The sequence below is a fragment of the Hermetia illucens genome, chromosome 1 (assembly GCF_905115235.1).
Source record: "Hermetia illucens chromosome 1, iHerIll2.2.curated.20191125, whole genome shotgun sequence".
NCBI lineage: Eukaryota > Metazoa > Arthropoda > Insecta > Diptera > Stratiomyidae > Hermetia > Hermetia illucens.
In genome coordinates this window covers 87,785,611-87,807,955 of record NC_051849.1, presented here as the reverse complement: position 1 = coordinate 87,807,955, position 22,345 = coordinate 87,785,611, and the positions used below count along the sequence as shown (strand labels likewise).

General features: G+C 43.5%; 1 protein-coding gene across 1 annotated transcript in view; it reads right to left on the bottom strand.

Moving 5' to 3' along the window:
• Positions 1-22,345, bottom strand: part of LOC119661355 — a 736,879-nt gene that overhangs the window by 490,041 nt on the left and 224,493 nt on the right. Inside the window, exons 3-4 of the mRNA XM_038070661.1 lie at positions 210-2,256; positions 53-146 (exon numbers count right to left, since the gene is read on the bottom strand). Of these exons, the coding sequence (XP_037926589.1) occupies positions 53-146; positions 210-1,881 (1,766 nt within the window). The 5' untranslated portion in view covers positions 1,882-2,256. The remainder of the gene's footprint in view (positions 1-52; positions 147-209; positions 2,257-22,345) is intronic.

Below are 22,345 nucleotides of genomic sequence, written 5' to 3'. Positions count from 1 at the left end.
AAGGTTTTCCATTGATGCTTAAACAAATTACGGTTAAATCAAGCATACTAACATTGGCTGATTAGGCGGCATACTAAGTATGCAATGTTGTAGTCCTCCAGGCGAAGGATATACTAAAACGGGATCGGAGCAACGATGATATCGTTCTGCAAAATAAAAAAGAACTAGGTTAGGGTAAACCCAATAGAAAATATCAAATGCAAACTTACTATATTTCCTTTTTCGCTTCCGATATTCATCATCACTTCCGCTATGGCCAGTTTCCCAGTCGGGCATCTTGAAGCGCTGCTTGTCTTTTTCCTTCGATGATGATTTGGTGGTGCAACACCCAGTTGGGACGACACTCGATCCTGTCGATGTCGAGGTCATCCGCTGCAATTTCGCCGTGTCCGAGGGAACTGTAACGGTCGGAACGATAATAGCATCCATAGGCGCTGAAGTGTCATCTAAGGCAGAAATATGAGCATTATGAGATCCGTCAAGGGGTGCTGCCGCAGCGGAGATTGTCGCAGGATATTTGCCGATTTGGCTATTACTAACGGTCGTTGTAATCACAGGAAAGTAATTTGACGTTGTTGTAGACGTTAATGTCGTTAATTGATTGAAGCTGGATATTAGTCCGCGCATTATATTTAAATTATTCGATTGATAACTACCAATACTATTGCTATCTAAATGGTTAATTGCTTTTCTACTAGACTTATCCGTAACTACTAGGATGCTAGTGCTTTTGCTCTTCCGCTCGTCCCACTCGCCAGTCCCTCTTGCTCTTCCCGTTCGGCCCTCTCGACTGCAAACTATTGAATCTTGTTCATTTACAAAAGTACTTATAGTTAAATTGGCACTATCTTCAGATGTGTTCTGGCGGGAAAAACACGTATTCACGTTACGTTGCGAAGAAGACTGATGGTTTGCTCCTCCATCGCCGCCGCCATTATGCGCTTCATCTGAATAAGACACTTGACTTTGTAGTTTTCCTTGAGACGTTGGGGCACGGCAAATGGAATGCGTGGGTATTGAAGGCGGCTTTTGCCGCGGTAAAACCGGGCTGCATTGGGCACTTATTGATTTCGCTTCTAATATTCGAAGACGTAATAGGTCTTTTTCGGATGAACGGGTAGTAGGGAAAACGGCGCTAGTGGTCGCTCTGGAACTGGCGCACGATAAACTATCGATGCTGCCCTTAGGTGAAGCAAAACTATCATCAACTATAATGGATATATCTTTCTCCGTCGCTCGAACACTGCTCGCCATGGACGTGGCATCATGCCTGCTGTGGTCGCTAAGCAGAGCAAGGGAGCCCTTCTCGTTGTCTTTTAGTTCGTCTTTTTCGCTGTCATCATAGGAATGCCCATCGCGATGAGTTAGCACTTCAACCACGAGGTCTCTCGCTCCTCCCCTTTCCGACAAACTACCGTTCTCGTTACTACCATTACTGTCTTCCGCTTGATTATCAATAGGAAATGGAATTCTTAAACTTATGGAGGACTCATCAGCTTCGCTTTCGAAATCCTCTTTACCCGAACGAATTGATTGTGCTTTAGAACAGCTAACTCCTGTACTTCCAGCATTGGACCCTTGTGCACTAATTGACTTCTCATCGGAGCGTGCGAAACTGCTCTCACCCTTCTCCACATCTACGTCGTCATTAGCTTGTGCCCTTTTGCTGCTGCAGCCACCCCTGAACAGTCGCCTGCCAAATATCATCCGCCCCAAGGACTTCCGCTTCTCCTTCTTCGCTCGCTTCCTTTCCTCGCATTCCCGTTTAATAGCGAGAATCTTATTCTCGACGAGTGTCGTAAAAACGACATCATATTTGATGGCTTTCGTAAGATGATCGTCCAGGGTGTCGTTGGTACACACCGCTTTGTCTACCTTCATCCTGACGACGCATTTGAGCCTCCTATGTACAAAAACCTTCAGGCACCGTCACTGAATGTAATTTTATTTATTTTATCCAAATACTATAAGACCGGCATCTTGCTGCAAATGAATTCCACGGTGATTATTGCTGCCTTTCTCCATACGAGCCATCCGAACACGTCCTTTGTTTCTGAACCTCCTCAAGAAATCGCATTTATTTCTGCTCCTAAAAATCTCCTTATTTCCTGGTAAGCCTTGAATGTTTTCGTGGCGTCGCTGCAGAAGAGTTTGCAGCAACAACTTCTTTGTGCTGACAGCGGTATGTGCTATTGTGTCGTGATTTTTAGTGCTGGAAGCAGCTTCAAATTGTTGCACACAGTCGGCCAAAGAGTCCTGAAAAATGAAAGCAAAGTGATAAATTAAAATGAATGTCGTATTTTCTACGGTGAAGCTGAAGGAATGTTTAAACTGTTGACGGCGTCAAGCCTCTGAGTGATATAAATTTATTTCAAAGTGTTTTATTATTTTTGCGAGAATGCCTTGTTTATAGCGAGCTCCTCACAGAAGCTAATGCTGCTTCCTCTGCCTAGGGAATTGGCGGACTATGGCAGTGCATGGCACTTGTTAATGTAAAGAAATGTGAATAGCGTTGTTGGAGTGACTATTGTTCGGGACATAGTGGACAGGACTTACATTGAATCAATATCTCGTTTCAATCTGCAGTAGTTGATAACTTGCCAACCGGATCCAATTGCTAAGAGTTACCTAATTTTCAAACTAATGATGCTTTACTTATTTCCAACTTTCATTTCGCTTATTTTGTCTTCAATTTTTCGTACAAGTAGCGATCATTTATCGACTCTTGAAGCTCGAACCCTTCAGTATACCCTTCGCCATTGTTCGAGATATACAGGGTACGGCAGCATAACTTCCTTTTTTAAAATGCGCGCCACTCAGTCAGTTGATGTCATAGCGGAGCGCTAGTGGTCTCGTTCAAGAGGGGATACTGTAAAGTTTTGTCCCGACACGGTTCAGTCGCCATCATGCGTTAGAATAGTGAGGAGCGTGCCTTTGCCGTTGAGGTTTACTTTTCAAGCGGATGTTCGGTTATTGCAACACAGGGTGCATTTCGGTATCGCTTTAATTTATCCCCGTTGGCTCCCGTCCCAGACCGCAAATCAATTGTTACAAACTGCAAGTGCGACAAAAGGAAGAACTGGAGTCCCTCGGCCCGTTAGATCACCTGAGAACATTGAAGCAGTGAGAGCGTCAATGTTGCGATCGCCACGGCGTTCTGCGCGCAAACACGCATCTGCCCTTGGACTCTCCGATCGTTCTGTGAGAAGAATTCTTCGTGATGATCTTCATTTTCATCCCTATAAGATGGCGATAGTGCAGGAACTTTCAGAACGTGACTTCAATTCTCGCATAAACGCGTGCGAGCTTCTTCTTGATGTCGTTCCCGAGGGTGCTATTGTTTTTTTTAGCGATGAAGCCCATTTTCATTTGTGTGGGTCGGTTAACAAAAAAAACATGCGCTACTGGGCTAACACCAACCCTCGAGAATTGCATCAAAAGCCTTTGCATTCACCCAAAGTCACAGTGTGGTGTACAATTTCCTCAGCTGGAATTATTGGTCCCTGGTTTTTTAAGGAGAATGAGGTTACAGTGACAGTGAATTCGGACTGGTATGTAAACATGCTATAGAATTTTTTTCCCACGGCTAGAAAATTTGGATTTGGGAGACACTTGGTTCCAACAAGACGGTGCAGCAGCACACACTTCAAGAGCATCGATGGCTGTTTTGAGGGAACACTTTCCAGAGCGCTTTATCTCAACTAGAGGCGATTTGGAATGGCCAGCACGCTCTCCCCTCTGTCCCCATGTGATTTTTTTCTATGGGGTTTTTTGAAATCCCGTGTTTATGTGAACCGTCCAAGAACCCTACTCTCAGTGTGTGTTCTTCATCTCCGTACGACGTAACCAAGGCAACACAACGCTCTAATAGCCGAGATTCCGTGCAAAACTGTTGATCTCAGTCCCCGAATTCTTATGAGCGTATCATGTTCGGCTGGAATACCAATCGCCGAAATGGATAACCACTCAATCTCGCTGCCCTCCCATCATTCATTAGACAATATTAAGTTTGATGATAATGAAACTGAATCACAGTCCAATTGAATATCAAATAGAAAACCAGTAATACGAAGAGGAGCCTGTGCGGGTGGCCTATGCTCTAGAAAGACTCCTAATCGCATACATATGACCAACCCCCAAACTGTATCTTCCGTTCTGTACGTATGTGTACCTTTTGGACAGTTCGAATGAATACAACAATCTTTGTATAGTGTTTTTATTAGTTCACCCTATACCGGTGTCGCATACAGCAATACGGAAGTAACCACCTAGACAGAAAAAGCTTTCTCCCTAATCAATATGTTGCCAACAGGCTCTCAAGTGATAGATTTTCGTCCACTTCAAATTTCAGGCTTTCCAGTAGATAGGACGCATTTATCTTATGACGTGCTCCCATTATATGAGTACAACTGACCAAATTGACGCAGCTCTGGAAAGAATGGGCACTCCTCAACAATGGTATCGAGGGCCCCAGATTTTCGGCTATCTTCAACTTTCGTGAGAATTTGAGCGCCATAGACTGTATATCCTATTCTTAAGCGGAGTGATGTGCAGGAACCCTGTAAAGTACCCCACTCCTACTACCGGCACTGTGCTTTGGTAGTAGACGCGACTTGGTTCTCTCTTGACCTAGGAGCTGGTTTCCAACAGGATCCTGACTGCAAGGGGGCAACCCAATTGTACACGAACGAAGATTTCCAGCAAAGAGGAACTCCACGCGGTGATGGTGGGCTCATCAATGTTTTTCGGTGAGTTGTTCAAGATGTCTGCAGTCCAATCAGCAAAATAGCTTTTCACAACTGATAGCTGGGTCTCGTAAACGAACCATGTTGAGCTTAGGGGGTCGAAACTCCTCACCCGACTATCTCAGCGGGCACCGAATTCCCGTCTTATTAGATATGGCCTCAAGAGAAAGGCGGTGGAATTTACTGCTGGTTATACCGTATGATACATTACTTATTATATTTCCACCACCACGGATGATAAAGTTGTCCTAAACTTCACCGGGCGTATCCGACATCGTCGGACGAAAGGAAACTTATTTCCCTCCAGCCAAAGAGCTTTTAACCAAACAATCCGCGTCCTTGATGTACGTTAATTTACGGAACCTAGACATGTCTTCCTGGTTTTGTTCCCAATAAGCGATTGTCGAGACGCATCACTTCCTGGTAATGGCGAGTTTGTATTAAACTTTCGAATTGACCTAATTTGATTACCTGCGATTGTTTTTGCTCAACAAATCAAAAATATATTATGAATAATAATCATCATCATCATCAACGACGCAACAACCAATATCCAGTCTTGGCCTGCCTTAATAAGGAACTCCAGACATCCCGGTTTTGCGCCGAGGTCCACCAATTCGATATCCCTAAAAGCTGTCTGGCGTCCTGACTTACGTCATCGCTCCATCTTAAGCAGGGTCTACTTCGTCTTCTTTTTCTACCATAGATATTTCCCTTATAGACTGGGGGGGGATCATCCTCATCCATATGGATTAAGTGACCCGCCCACCGTAACCTATTGAGCCGGATTTTATCCACAACCGGACGGTAATGGTATCGCTCATATGTAGATATCGTCATTGTGTAGTTACGGAATCGTCCATCCTCATGTAGGGGGCCAAAAATTCTTCGGAGGATTCTTCTCTCGAACGCGGCCAAGAGTTCGCAATTCTTCTTGCTAAGAACCCAAGTTTCCGAAGAATACTTGAGGACTGGCAAGATCATAGTCTTGTACAGTAAGAGCTTTGACCCTATGGTGAGACGTTTCAAGCGGAACAGTTTTTGTAAGCTGAAATAGGCTCTGTTGGCTGGTCGTTGTGTGATTTTCGACCCTAGATAGAAAAAATTGTCAACAGTCTCAAATTTGTATTCTCCTATTCTTATTCTTCCTGTTTGACCAGTGCGGTTTGATGTTGTTGGTTGGTTCGTCTTCGGTGCTGACGTTGCCACCATATATTTTGCCTTGCCTTCATTGATGCGCAGCCCATGACCTCGCGCCAATCGCCGCCTGCTCGATCTGGATGAAGGCAGTTTGGACATCTCGGGTGGTTCTTCCCATGATGTCGATATCGTCAGCATAGGCCACCAGTTAGGTGAGACTTAAAGAGGATCGTACTTCTCGCATTTACCTCAGCATCACGGATCACTTTTTCGTGGGCCAGGTTAAAGGGGACGCGTGTTAGGGCATCCCCTTGTCGTAGACTGTTCTTGACATGGACTGGTCTTGAGAGTGATCCTGCTGCTTTTATCTGGCCTCGCACATTGGTCAGGGTGAGCCTAGTAAGTTTTATCAATTTCGTCGGGATACCGAATTCTCTCATGGCCATGTACAGTTTTACCATGGCTATGCCACCATAGGCGACTTTAAAGTCGATGAAAAGAAGGTGCAACTGATGTCCATGTTCCAACAGTTTTTCCATCGCTTGCCGCAGAAAGAAAATCTGATCTGTTGCTGAATTGCCTGGAGTGAAGCCTCTTTAGTATGGCCTAATGATGTTCTGGGCATATGGGGCTATCCGGCTTAGCAAGATGGCGGAGAATATCTTATAGGTGGTACTCAGCAACGTGATACCTCTAGAATTGCTGCACTGTGCAGCTAGACAGATAATGCTTCTTTGAAAGTCGTCAGGCATTGATTCGTTGTTTATAAACCACTTGGTGTAATTGGTCGCCCCCTTTTTTAATTAATTGGGCTGTAATTCCATCGACTTCTGGCGACATATGATTTTTAAGCCGATGAATTGCACTGTTTTTTCTATACTTGGTGGTGGCAGTATTTGTTCGTCGTCTTCAGTTGGCGGGACCTCCAACTCGCCGATGTTCTGGTTGTTCAGTAGTTCATCAAAGTACTCAACCCATCGCTCAAATATGCCCATTCTGTCGGAAATCAGATTTCCCTCTTTGTCTCGGCAGGATGAACATTGCCTGGTGCGGTTGCTCCCTGTACCTTTCTAGTTCACAGACCTGTTGGTTCACCGCAGGCTTCCTTTTTCCGTCTCGGTATGCAGCATTTTTCCGTTCCGTTGCTAGCTTATACTCATCGTCGAACCAGCCGTTTAGATTTTTTTTGCGGCTGGGGCCAAGTATGTTTGTGGCCATGTTTGTGATAACGTTCTTCAGGTGATTGTGAAGATCTTTTGTTGATGCCTCATCTCCAGAATCTCTGTTGACTGCGGTTATTGCGGCATCCATTTCGCCCTTATAATTGTTGCGGAAGGCTGTGTTGTGAATGCTTCAGTATTCACTATCACCTGTTTGTCAAAAGGGATTGTATGTGGTGTCACAATTCGAGCTCGGAGCATTATGCCAACGAGATAGTGATCCGAGTCTATATTGGCCCCCCTATATTTTCTGACATTCATCAAGGCTGAGAGGCCCACGTTTGTTTGTGGACCGCTTTCCGCGAGAATCCTTATCGGCCTTATATTGGGACAGAGTATCGACTAGCTGCTCAGCATCATTAGGTCTGTACAGGGAGCGCGCACGTTTCATGAGAAAATGCACAAATCGTCAATCCGTTGCCGTTGCCGGGTTCGTCGTTGTAAAATCCATCCTGTCCGAGGCTCCTTCCGTGGCTTCGTAACATCGGTTTTCCGGGTAGGGTTATCAGCCCTCCCCACCGCCCAACCTGGAGGACCGGTTGGTACATTTGGTCCTGTTTTTAGGCGCGTTTTAACCTGAGAATACGGCTGGTTAGTGAAATCATCAAAGAACATATAATTAAGCATAGCTGGCGATAGCGTTCACATGAAAGCAACGAAGTTCAAAAATTGGCTGAGAGTAAAAGACAAAATTACTAAGGACATAAGCTTTAAAGGATCAGCCATTTCCCCAGTAAAGCTAACCTAGGATGTAAGGTTGACAATAAGGTGATTTCCTTATAAATGCGAAAGTGAAATTTGAAAAAAAAGCTGCTGGAAGGAGAAATCTCGGTCGTAACTTGGCGAGAGGTAATTTTAGTTGGCAAAAATCCCATACTCTTAGCACGTGTGAATCTTGGAGTAAGCCTTTTAAAGATTTCCACAAAAAGTATTTAGTGGTGTGTATAGAAAAATTTGACATTTAAAATAGTCAGAAAATAAGCAGTTGACAATTCCTAACGGATAGTCAAGGTTCAATAATTCCAAGCCAATTTATTTCAAAATTAGCCACAATCGTCTCAAAGGAGTTTGTTATAAAAAAAAAACCTTATTAAAATTGATTCAATATCTGACTGTCTGTCGGTTACATCCGATTTACTCGAAAACACGAAATTTGGTGAAACATATGGTCTGGCCTCCACTGTCAATTTGGCAATGTCTTCAGAGTTTTGGTGCAGCTTTGTCCTTTTGATCGACTTCTACCACCCCTGCACCAAGCCGATGGTCTTCAACCATTCTGTAATCTCATAATTGATTAAAAACTTCTGGAAATGCTTTCGCTGTTTGAAAACCTAAACTTTGAATTATCTTGACTTTTGTGGAGATCCAACGGAAGACCAATTTCCTAGATAGTAAAGTTAAGAAGAACTGATTGAAGCGTAAATAAATAGAATTTCACATTGACAGCATTACCCTGGCACGTGCGATCATGAAGCGATCCTCTGCAAGATAGTACAAAAAAGCAAGAATGCAATTTCAAATAAAAATATCGAAGCTTTGGGTAATTGGTCTCTGACTTACTCGTAAATGCGACTACGTTGATTGCGTTATACTTCGTTATACGCCTCATTGATACTTTGCCGTGAATAGCCTTCAACAAGCCACTGTGCCATTTGCTCGACATACTAAATGCAACCGCTGTGTAATCAAATCCGCTCCATCCAAGACAAGACTTCGGTGTCAATTGCTGCCAGTCGACTCAGCTGTGAATGAGTATCTGAGTCAAATCAGGGTAATAATCTCGGGCGAGCGCAATGCTGACCACATTGCCTCCTACACTATACTGTAGTGTACCGTTTCGGTCTTGAATGAACCAACGATTATTATTTCCGAGTTATCACAATCTCGGCAGATGCCGGATTTTACCTAATACTAGCACTAAGTGCCAAGCATTTAGGCTCGGACGATCCTACCTACTTAAAAACTAAAGTGGCACTGGTGGTAGGTCAGTGGGAGAATCCGTTGAGTACTCCCCGCAACATCGAGCACGTATGCAGAATGGTGCACTTCTGCATGGTTTAAACCAGACTGTGCGAAAGTCCCAGGACATCAAGGGAAGCCGTGAGGGATTTAGGTACAATACCTGTAGCTGACAATATTATTGGAACTACAACCACCCGCTCGAGGCGCCAAATTTCTTTGATTTCCCGAGCCAATGGCTCATAGTTCACCTTCTTCTCCGCGTATTTCCGTTCAATGTTGCTACTATGGGGGATAGCAACATCAATAATATACGCGGAGCGACCCGTCTTGTCAACTAACAGTACGTCAGGCTTGTTGTGTAGAGTGTGGCGATCAGTCAGAACTTGCCGGTCCCAATACATGCTGTAAGCAGAACTATCAAGTACTGCTTGCGGCTCATATCGGTAAACCCGGCATGTTCCCGTGATCAGCCCATGCTTGTATGCAAGGTTTTGATGGATACCCTTACCTACAGCATTATGCCTGGTGATGTATTGCACCGGTGCCATAACAATACAGCCAGAAATGAGATAGTCCAACGTCTCTCACGCTGAACCACACATTCTGCACTGGTCGCTCTGCACCCGTTCCTTCATGATGAGCTTTTTACACGCTCGGGTGGCGACCACGCCGTCCTGAATGGCACACATGAACCCCTCCGTCTCAGCAAAGAGCTCCCCAGCACAGAGCCATCTGTTCGACAAATGCAAATCGACAAATGGCTGACAAAGACAATTCACGTGTTTACCGTGCATTGCCTTTGACTTCCATTCATCGATCCGCTCTTGGTCCAACTTCACCCCACTCAGACGATTGAAAGATCGATCCTTCAAGTTAAGTGGAGTCAGCCCACAGTCTGCCTTACAGACAGCCGTATGCAAGGGACTCGCCTGCGCTCTGCTGTAAAAATAAGCGCGCAGCGAGTCGACTTGGCGATGATGTTGTGCCGCCACGTCAACCATGCCCTTACCCCCGATGTCACGAGGCAGGTTCATCCGCTCTAAGGCCGACTTTGGGTGGTGCATTCGGAATTTGGACATAGTTGTCCGTATCCGCCGCTGGACGTTTTCCCGATCGGTCTTCGTCCACGGCAATATTCTGAATGCATAAGCCAGTGAAGGGATACCGAATACATTCAAAGCGCTTATTTTATTCTTCCCCGAAAGATGCGATTTCAGCACCAGCTTTACACGTCGCAGGAATTCGGACAGCAGAGCATTATTATTATTATTTGTCCCATTAGTATGAAGCACGTAATATATGCATATAATATGTGAAAATATCCACTTTCAAGTGATACTGACATTCATAGTCTTGAATTTGCACAGAAACGACAGCTTTGACATAGCATAACTTCTTTAATAATAATGCGATTTTCACCAAATTTGGCAGGATGATGCTCTATGCTGTAGCCTAAATTGTTTCATGATTCTAGGGTAAACTTAAGGTTGGGGGGTTTCCTGTCAATTACTTAAAAATTATACTAATGTACTATTACTAACATTATTTGAACAGGTATCGGTATGGAGGGTATTTCAGAACCTAGGCACCATATAGTGGTAGCCCCTGATTTTTCTCAGATTTTTCGGTTGGATAGTTTCTGAGAATGGGTTCGTTAAAGAAATGATCACTTTCAATCCCCCGCACTCCCCAGCTTTCCAACAAATGTCAAAAGTAAACCGGCTTCGAAAAGTATTAACTGAGACCTTTAATTTGATACCCCACATGACTATATTTGATGAAAAGAATGTTCACCCCCCTTTTTCATGTATGGGAACCCCCCTTCAATTCGACGTAAAAAGATGTAACATGCGTGAACGTTCACAGTTCCCACCTTTGTATCAAATTTGATGTCAATCGCTATAACCGTCTCCGAAAAAAATGGGTGTGGCGGACAGACAGGCAGACAGTAAACCGATTATAAACACAAAACCTTAAAAAGGTACCCAAAATACAAGCTTTGATAGCGATCAGTAGGTTGAGGAACGCTACTAGACAACGCCAAAGGAACATCGTTTCTAGATACAAAAAGCTGGAGTATTTGTACATATAGACAAGTCACAACATACAGCCCATTTCATTGTGCCCCAGTGGCAGAAGTTGCGCTTTATTCTGATCAGGCACAGGCCCCAAAGATATTTAAGGTATTAAATAGGACTCTTATCCACTGGTATAAGTGTGCAACACGTAGAAACTTGGCATAGACCAATGCGTTCTCCTTAAGGTAGGAAGCGGTTGATTAACTTCTTCCCTTGGCTTGCCGTAAATCCTTCCATTAGTTGTGGATGTGCAAGCTATATAGACGACAAAAAAAAAAGATAAAACTAGAAAGATACAAATTCCCTGTCACTTCCTTCTTCCCTCATGAAGATAGAGTGATGAATGAAAATATTATTTCACTTATTATGATAATCTTCAGAAAAAAGGTTGCCGCAAGGTTTATAAAATATGAGTGATCTATAAATCTCAATAAAACGATAATAATTGTTATAATAAGTATTTCCATTATTAATCCCCATAAATTCCCTTTGCGAGCATTTCATCAATAAATCTTTATCCTAAATAACAAAAAAAATCCTTTGACTTCAAGTGGAAATCACGACCATATTTCTCCCGGGATTAAATCATTTCCAGATAATATAAACGGAATTGTGGGGTAGATACGGATAGCATTATATGGCATGAAATGCGTAAATGTGTCGTGACAACATTAAATTTTTTATACAGCAATTTCCCTTGTTTAAGCTTGAATATTTTTAACGACGCCAACAATAACGTTTAAGCTCAATCCGTACAAACTATCGAACAATTACCAGAATTGCGTTCTCACGTGCGGAAAGCCACCAAAACGGGTAGGGAAACATGAAAGAAGTTAACTCCGCATTCATAAAGGGATAAGTGGTTTACTGTATGTTACATTAGTGGTGAATTCGAGGAAGAGATACGAGTGGGGTGTTTTCAGAATGTATGAAATCAAAAAAATGGTATTTATTATTGTGCGAAACCAATTTACGCAGCAGCAGTAGAATTTATTTTTGCAGAAGTTTATTTAACATAGTCCAGTCGTACTATACATTGTGAGTTCATAGTACGAATGTATATCTACGAGTATATGTATGTCTACATCCCTCAGAATTCGATGTACAGTTAATAATAACAATCCAAATTGGGACTAAGTAATGAAGTGTGTTTAAGCGCTTCATTCCAAGATTGAGCAGCTACCTAACAGCTGGATGCAAAAAAACCAACATGATTTGGCGATAAAATATGGGATCCATTGATTTAAACTCGCCAAGTGATAAGAAATGACAGAGTTTCAATCCACCTGGGTTTATGAGCCATCAATTTTGGAGGCTCTACCAAATTCCTTCCACGGTGAAATTAGTGGAGGGCGCACTTGGGGTGGAGGCAGGAAGGAGGGGACATCGTTCGCATGCTGGATGGACAGAACCCGGGTATTGATTTCGAACACTGGAAAGTAAAGTGAATGCCAGAGAAGAACAAATCCCCAAATGTGTAGGGTTTTAACTTGGTGTTCGAGCTGCACCAAAGGAGTCTGAAGGTGCTGAATAACAGTCACCATATGGTGCTCCATTTTGTCTTATAAAGATTTAAATTCAGTTATGTCAGGAAACTGAAAAGCATCATCTTTACTTTGAGAGTAATATACCAGTATGTTTGGTGCGCTTCTCCACAATGGAACTGAGCTCGGATGATAGTGCATACAATGGTGGAACCCCTGTGTGGGGGCTTGCACTTGCAAAGAGACTAAAGGGGAAATCCTGCCTGCTAATAACTTCTCATACACGTTTAACGGAAGAAGAAGAAAGGGCAGTTAGAAACGAAAATAGTGCAAGTCGGGAAACCGCAAGCTGGACGCTTCAGATATGAAAGGTTTTGTGTATTTCTTTTATAAAGACATTTGAGTGTGCATTTGTTCCAATAGTACGTAGTACCATATATATGCATATATTATGTGAAAATTCATTCACTTTTGGATAATATTGACATTTAAAGTCTTGAATGCGCAAAGAAGCGACAAGTTTGACCTATTGTAACTTTGTTAGTAATAATAGTTATATTAGACTATGCTTAACATATGTCCGAAAACATAAAGGTTGGTCAAATTAACTTGCAGTATGCAAAAACCTTGTCCTATCTGCTGGCAACGAGGTTGACAAAGTTAGAGGACTACCCTTATATTTTTTGGTATAAGAGCCATGGACCTAGTTATAATCAGCTTATTAATGGCAAGAGAAAAAAATGCTACCTCTGTTTACCTACCCAATGATTCTCCATGTACCCCACCGGCACAAGAACTGAGGGATTTAATAGCATATGCAGAATCAAGTAGTCTCGAACTCTTAATAGGTTGTAATGCAAACGCTTAACGTTGGGGAAGTAGCAAATGCAATCTTAGATGAGAGAAGCTATTTTATATCATGTCTTTGTGTGTGCGTGAGACCAGAAAGAAGTGAAGTAATTGCCCTAAGAATGCATGTGACACACAGACTGTACTTTAAAAATGTTAGAGCTGATTACAGACTGGCGGGTATTAGGCAAAGTATCATCAAAGAATCATCATTTGTGAAATAACCGTTCAGGTTGCTGGAAGGTGATATATCTTCACGACACATTTTTCCATTTGGACGATACGGATCGTAGCTCCCAGTTGACATTGGTGAATTATATCCATTTGACATGGTTGTATTGTAGTTAAAGACACAAAAACAGCACTTTTCTTGTCACGCACATCGAGGAGACAAGTCTTTGCTCGGACAATGTGCAACCAACGACACGGCGGCGGAAATTGTAGAAATCTGCAAACGTCCCCCATTATCACCACCAATACCGTGTTTCCAGATCACAGGTCCGAGGAAGGTGTTGTCAGGGCACCTTGGCATTGAGCTCACTCATCATGATTATGTCACTTTTAGGAAGCCTCTCCTGAACTACGTGTAATTGCTCGTAGAAAGCATCCTCTTCTACTGAACCGGAAATATTTGTTGGTGTATTGCAATGTGCAATTGTGATGCTCCTTAATGTGGACCGGAATCTTACAGTGAATCTCCTGCAAGAAACTAATTCCCAGTTCAGGAAAACGCCCCTTGCGTCACCCTCCAGAAGCAACCCATACGCCGGATTCGCGTCTGCCACCACTCAGCTTTCCCGAGTACAGAAGCACGTTACCGCAAGAGAGAGAGAGAGAAGTACTCTCTGGAGTCCCACCATCTTACTTTGCTTAGGCCCACAATGTCCAGGTTATATTGTATTATTGGAATTCTCGCACGAGTAGAAGAAAGTAAGCATTCTGGGGACCCTCGCTAGTGTTATCGAGGGGCGTGCGCACATTCCTGAAACTAATTATAATCCATTTTCGATAGGCAAAGGTCTTCGACATGAGGTCAGCCACTGTTCGAGGCGTTTTTGAAGTTTCGGTAGCAGTAAAATTTCTAAATTTGCAGGTTGTTAGCCCCGAAATTTAATGATGATACTTTAGTTGAATGGTTCTGTGCTATGCTGCTGCAGAGATTGCTGTGTGCAAGCTAAAACATGTGAAGATGTTAAACTCGATACCTAAGTTCCGCGATCGATCGGCAGGATCCACGATTGAACACATCCTCAATTGATGCCTCTCCTACCTTAGATATTTATGAGATGCGGTCTTTGCAGTTTCCGCAATGCCTTGGCCTTAAACATAAAAGATGACTCCTGAAGTGCGGGTTTCGCGGTACTCCGGAAGGAAGGGGTTGAAAAAAATGCTCGAATTCACCGAACTATTTCTCTGATTAAATTGAATCCAATAATTCAACATTCAAAACAAATTAAAAATCAAAAATAGATAAATCAACAAAAATAATGAAATATAAATGGCCAAATTTATTTAAAAAATCTTTAAAGAGAATAAACGAAAAATTTCAGAACCAGGAAAATAATAACTGAAAAAGAAAGGAACTATTTGGTATGAAGTCGTTGCCATAAAGAAATACTCAGTTTTATATAATAAAGCATTTCTTCGTGTAACACTAAATGAAATTTTCAAAATTAGCAGATTTTCTCTTTATTTATCGTTTCGAAAAATTCATTGCATTGGTCGGTATTCCAGATCAAATTTAAAGAACAAACCTCGAACATAAGGTAAAAATAAAAGTCAAGATAACACCACGAATCAGAATAAAGAAGCACTCTCCACATTCCAACCGCGCTCCAACCAAAAAGCCCACCCTCAACCAACCATTAAACGATACGGCCCTTCATGCATCAGATATCAGCTCCTCAATTCCTCGCTAATTTTGGCCCAGACAATGGAAACCAAATCTATCATCAGCAAAAATAATAACAAAACTGTTTCGGGGCCATGCTTAGGCATGTTTTGTGTTCGATTGCTGCATTCGCCTTTTCTTTCGCATGCAGAAAATTTCGCCTCAGCCAGAAACACGCGTTAAAAATATATTCGATAATACACCACACAGCCATGTCTATGATGAAAACAATACCAAAAAACAGGTAATACTCATTTTTGAAATATTATCCGGTCTAGGCAAGCCAACAAGGAACTCCAGACATCCCGGTTTGGGCCGAAGCCCACCAATTCGATATCCCTAAAAGCTATCTGGCGTTCTGACCTGTTCCATCGCTCCGTCTTGCATAGGGTCTACCTGGCCTTCTTTTTCTACCATAGATATTGTGCCCATAGACTTTCCGGGCTGGATCATCCTCATCCATACGGGCTAGGTAACCCGCCCACCGTAAGCTGTCGAAACGGATTTTATCCACTACCAGATGGTCAAGGTATCGCTCTTAGATTTCGTCGTTATGTAGGCCACGGAATCGTCCATCCTCATATAGGGAACCAAAAATTCTGCGAAGGATTCTTCCTTCGAGCGCGACCAAAAATTCGCAATTTTTCTCGCTAAGAACCCAAGTTTCCGAGGAATACATAAGGACTGACAAGATAATCTTGTCCAGTAAGAGTTTTGATTCTATGGTGAGACTTTTCAATCGAAACAGTTTATGTATTATTGGCTCTTTTGGTAGCTAACACCCATACGCGGATTTCATCGTCATAGCTGTTATCCGTTGTAATTTTCAACCCTAAACAGGAGAACTTTTTCAGCGGTCTTAATGTTGTAGCCTCTCATTTTTATTTTTTTCGTTTGACCAGTGCGATTCGATTTATAAATTATTATTTTAAAATAAGTGAACGTCAGGATGAGAAATCGAAAGTTATAAGGAAGGTAATGGAGTTTTTAAATGGAACTAAGTAGAAAGAATTGAAAATGTTCAGAGGACAAAGCGAACGAAATATTGCACATTTTACGAACCCGAGGATGCTACAATTTTTGAAGAAATCAAATATCTAGGAGCGAGGCAAAGAGGAGACGAGTTCTAACAGCTTATGTGCTGTTCAGAAGGTTTTTTGTTTCTACCTGGGTATTTAGGGATCATGTGGAAATGGGGACACATATCGCTATCATTAGACCAATGTTCCCCTATGCACCACAAGTGTGGTAGTAGACATGGAAAAGATATTAGGAGAACTGAATCCAGCTCTTCTAACGCTCTCTGATTCTCGAATTCCCAGACATCTGTTTAGTAAAAATATAAAGTGATCTTCAAACATAGAAAAAACTGGAGTGTGCGTGGCGAAAAGGCAAATGAAGTCTCGGATACCTTAACAAAAAAAATGTTAAATTTGCCTACGTCTAGCCAAAATCGGACTTCAAAAACTGGGACCGACCTTTTCATAAGGACAAGTGGCAGAATCTAAATGCTACCTACTTATTGTCAGAGCCAAACAAACATACTGTAAAGTTTATCTCGTCGACTTGAAAAGCATTCTTGGTATTGTGACTGGCAGTAATTCACTAGCTGAGCATATGTTGCGAATAAAAATTCTGCAAGATAATATGTGTCCATCCCGTAGTGTTAGTACCCTGCCAAAAGATGCATCAAGTATCAGATTTTTGATGTTGATGTACTGCATCTGCAGCCGGTAGCATCACTTCAAGTAACGGGAACCCTGCGATACATATAAACGAATCTGGGATAGGGGTCTCGAATATAGCGGCCCGTTGTGGTCTGAGTGCTCAGAAGCAATGCCTTTCCCCATCTCATACACACATTCCCGTCTTCGCCGATGTCGATGGCACAGCATTTACCAATAAAGTGATGATAGGAATAGGCAATCTAGCCAATAAGACTCAATTCACAGCTCTTCTGATCGTCAAGTGAAAGACACTGAAAAGAAGGAACCAACAAGTTGGGAAACCGGAAGCTAGACGCTTCAGGTATGAAAGCTTTTGTATATTTCTTAGCACGTAGCGCCTAATACATGCATGTATTATGTGAGAATATCCACTTTCGGATGATATTGACATTCATAGTCTTGAATTCGCAAAGAAGCGACAATTTTTACGTATTATAACTTTGTTAGTAATAGTGCGATTTACACCAAACTTAGTGAGATCATGCTCTATATTATACCCTATATTGCTTCGTGGTGCTAGCATGAATTTAAGGAGGTTTTGTAGCCAATTACTAAAAATTATAATATAATAATATATAACATATTACTATAATTTTAACTTTATTTGTACAGATATCAGTATAGGAGGCATTTCGGAGCCCAGGCATCATATAGTGGCAGCCTCGTGATTTTTTTCAGGTTTTTTCGGTTGGGTAATTTCTGAGAATGGCCCCTTAAAAGAATGATCACTTTCAACCCTCCGCACTCCCCCCTTTCCAACAAATGTTAAAACTAAGACTGGCTTCGAAAAGTACTAACCGACACTTTTGATTTGATACCCCACATGATTATATTTGATGAAAAAAAATGTACACCCCCCTGTTGCATGTATGGGGACCACCCTTAAATTCGTCGTAAAAGGATGTATGCGTGAACGTTCACAGTTCCCAGCTTTCTATAAAATTTGGTGTCAATCGATGTAACCATCTCCGAGAAAAATGCGTGTGACGGACGGACGGACAGACAGACGGACGGACAGACAGACAGACAGACCTGTGAGGAGTGGCCAGATCTCCCATCAGGCGCGACCCCAGCTGGCGGATTGGGGCATACCTATTGATGTGTAAATATGCGCTCATGCACTTTTATTTTATGACTGTGCATGGGCTAGTGTTTGCTATGGGCAGGATACCCACAACATAAAACCACCATGGAAGACAAGAGAAGAAGGAAACTTACAGTGCAGGGGCTCAGGACCCCAGTACCGGCGGCTTTTGAAAGTGAGCAAGCGGGCTCCCAGGCGTCGATATCCCTCGACCGCAGTGCCTCCGTGGTGGACAACTTGGCCACCTTGGCATATAATTCTACAAGTGATTTGGATCTGGAGAAGGAGGTTTTCAAGCGAAGTACGACCTTACCGAGAACACCAATAACAAGAGCAAACAAAGATGAACTAGAAGCAGCTTTTTGGACAACAAAAACCGTGACAACACCCACCGCACATGTTCAAGATGCTCGATAGCAGGAGGTGCTCCAGGAACAAGGAAGAGATCCATTCAAAAGAAGCTCATCAACTTTGAGTTCTCAACCAATGCCAAAGACGATAAAGGATAAAGTACAGGCCAAAAATGAAGGACCATGTAAAAGGAGTAACCCTGCCGCGACTTATAGGGAGCAGAGTCCCGATCCGGAGGAGTTACCCTTCACCCAGCTTGGGGCAAAAATAGTTGAGCTGTCCGAGTTTATCAAGGACAAGCACAATGTGCACCAAGCCATAAAGGATATGGTGACAGCTATTAGAGTCCGCTACAATAGATCACAGATGGAAGAAAAGAATAATAAGGACACGCCGAACCCCGCTGTGACAGCAGTATCACAAGCGACCCAAGTGACGCCTAACCGTACTACTATCGAATCCCAGCGAAATAAGCGAGTACGTGAAAAAGACGGGGATCCTTTCAGCAGGCGCCTAAGAGAAAAAAAGACGGACAGGACATCCTGAAAACCAACACCAACAGCTCAGAAGGAGGAAATCATACAGCGAATCTAGGAAACTCGACCAGCGTTGCGAAGCCCAAGACGAACGAAAACGATAGATGGATTAAAGTTACCAACAAAAAAGCGAAACGAAAAGCAAAAGTCCGAACTCACCAGATGCAATTGTTAACTCCAGTAAGGGCAATCTATCCTACTACCTTTTTGAGTATCTCAAAAAGGTCAAAGATCTGAACGGAAATGTGAACAGAATCCGAAGAACTCAGAAAGGGGATCTCATTTTCTAGCTGAAAAGATCCAGCGGTGGCAAAACTGATGACTTTCGCACTCAAGTGAAAAGCTCACTTGGGGAGAATGCCGCAGTGCGTGCCCAAAAACATGAGATCTATATACAATGTAAGGATCTCGATGAAGTAACATCGAAAGGAGAAATTCGTACTGCTCTGAAGGAGCAGTTCAAGTTGAAAGAACTTACCGAGGAGTCTGTTGTGGGCTTACGAAAAGCCTATGGTGGTACTCAAACGGCCACAATACGAGTACCAGCGGAGGCAGCGCAGATGTTGTTGGCTCGATCCGATCGATGTAGAAGGTGTGGGGAGAAAGGCCATATTGGCAGAGAGTGCAATTGGGACCCCAAATGCCTACTGTGCGAAGCAAAAGAGGGACAGGATAACCGGCATATTGCCGGAAGTGGTAAATGTCCGGAATTTAGGAAGGCGCTCACTACAATGAGAAAATGAGGTTTATTCAAATTAACCTGAATCATTGCAGGGTCGCTCAGGATTTACTTGAGAAGACCACGTTCGAATCTGAGATGGAAATCGCCATCATAAGTGAACCATATAGAAACCGTCACGGTGGCATATGGGTCACAGATTCGACTGGTGAAGCGGCGATATGGGCTTGTGGTCGACAGGCCATACAATGTACTGCAAGTCAGGCAGCCAGTGGCTTTGTATGGGCGAAAATAAGTGGTATATATGTATACAGCTACTACGCCCCACCAAGTTTGACACTGTCTGAATTCGAGCAAATGCTTGATAATCTTGTTCTCGATGCAAGGAGACGAAGTCCAAAGGTGATTGCTGGTGATTTCAATGCTTGGGCCCTAGACTGGGGTAGCAGAAAATCAAATGCTAGGGGGCGCAGTTTAAAAGAAGCTTTCACGCAGATGGACATAGTTTTGGCTAACGAAGGTGCTGTAAACACCTTCCAGAAAGAGGGGTCAGGCTCGGTTGTAGACCTGACCTTAGTCAACCCTTCCCTGGCGCGAGGTATGTCCTGGTGCGTCAGCGAACGTTACACCCACAGCGATCACCAGGCAATCTTCTTTGAGACATGTGTCGAGCTTCAGGCCAAAGAGCTATCATGCCCGAAACCGAAAAAGATTTCAGGCTGGTCTGCAAAATCTTTGGATGAGCAGACCTTCATAGAGGTGTGGTTAGATCAACCTGATAATGCAGGCGCTTCTACGGAAAAAGCCGTTTATCTGGCTCAATGCATCGCCAAAGCATGTGACGCGTCTATGCCTAGGAGGTGCTCATTCGCCAGTAGAAGACCAAACTACTGGTGGAATGATGAACTGACCGGTTTTCGATCAGCCTGCCACCGAGCCAAAAGAGCGGCTCAGAGGGCGGTAGGTAGAGTCGATCAAGGGCAGAAAGAGTGCGCCTATAAGACAGCCTGCAAAATCCTCAAGCTCGCCATTCAGCGTAGCAAGAGGAAATGCTTTAAGGAGCTCTGCTCAGAAGCGGACGTAAACCCGTGGGGGAGAGCTTATGGAATCGTGATGGGATGATTCAGAGGCCGTTCATCTCCGCAGATCACGTGTCCCACCCTCTTGCTAAAAATCATCCAGGGGTTATTCCTCCAGCAAGAGGAGAGCACCGACACATTCCAACCACCTCTGAATGTGACGGCAATCCCGCCAGTCACCAGAGACGAGCTGCTGGAGATCTACAGCAGAATAGGAGACAATAAAGCGCCGGGCCTGGACGGAGTACCGAATAAGGCCCTTAAGCTTGCAGTGAAATCTAGGCCGGGCATGTTCGTTGAGTTGTTCGAAGCGTGCATGTCCGAAGGAATATTTCCAGCGGCTTGGAAGCGACAGAAGTTAGTACTTCTGCCTAAGCCTGGTAAACCTCCAGGTGAGCCATTGTCACACCGACCCATATGTCTTTTGGGCACTGTGGGGAAAATGTTAGAGCGGGTAATCTATAATATATTACTTCCGGTTGTTGAGAGCCAAGGCGGCCTTTCAGATCGGCAGTATGGGTTCCGAAAAGCCAGATCAACCATTGATGCCATCAAATTGGTTATTGGCTTGGCCGAAGATGCAATTCACGGAAAGGGTAGTACCAGCAAATATTGCGTGGTAGTAACCCTTGGTTGGTATTGCCGCCTATCTCGCTGCTATCGTCGATAGTTATTTAACTGAAAGGAGGCTCTGGTATGACACTGATGACGAACCCCAAGAGTATGTTGTTTCCGCGGGTGTCCAACACGGCTCCGTATTGGGCCCACTACTGTGGAACATCATGTACAACGATGTACTTAATCTTCCCCTTCCGGAGGAAGCCACAGTGGTGGGTTACGCTGACAACATAGCACTGGTTGTTGTCGCAAAGCATCTCGAAGATGTTAAGTTGTACACAAGCGAGGCAATCAGTGCGGTCAAATGCTGGTTGGAGAGCTCTGGTCTGACGCTTGCGGAGGAAAAAATAGAAGCAGTCCTCATCACGAAGCGCCGGAAGAGAAATTACGCCTGTGTTAGAATCGGGAATCATATCATCACTTCCAAGTCAACCATCAAATACTTGGGGGTGGTGATAGACAGGAAGCTCAGCTATAAGCGACACGTACAGTATGTTTGTTATAATGCCGAACGTGGGAGGGCCACGGCATACCTCTAGGTTGCTTATAGCCAGAGTGGTGACCTCAATCATGCTCTATGCGACCCCAGTTTGGAGCGAGGCATTTCGGATGCAAGTTAACACTAGCAAACTGAATGCAGTCTACAGGAGGACAGCTCTGAGGGTATGCTCTGCCTTCAGGACTGTCTCAGATGATTGGTCATCTCTGGAATGATGCCGATTGACATCTTGGCAGATGAGATGGCGAGTATATACCATGCGAAGCCAATCTCTCCCTTATTGCAGACGAAGAACGCTGAGAGGGAGAGATCCATAAATAGATAGCAAGTGCGGTGGGAATACCAATACCTTCACAGATTTAAATTGGAGACCTCACTCGACTGTCCAAATTGTGAGGGAGTC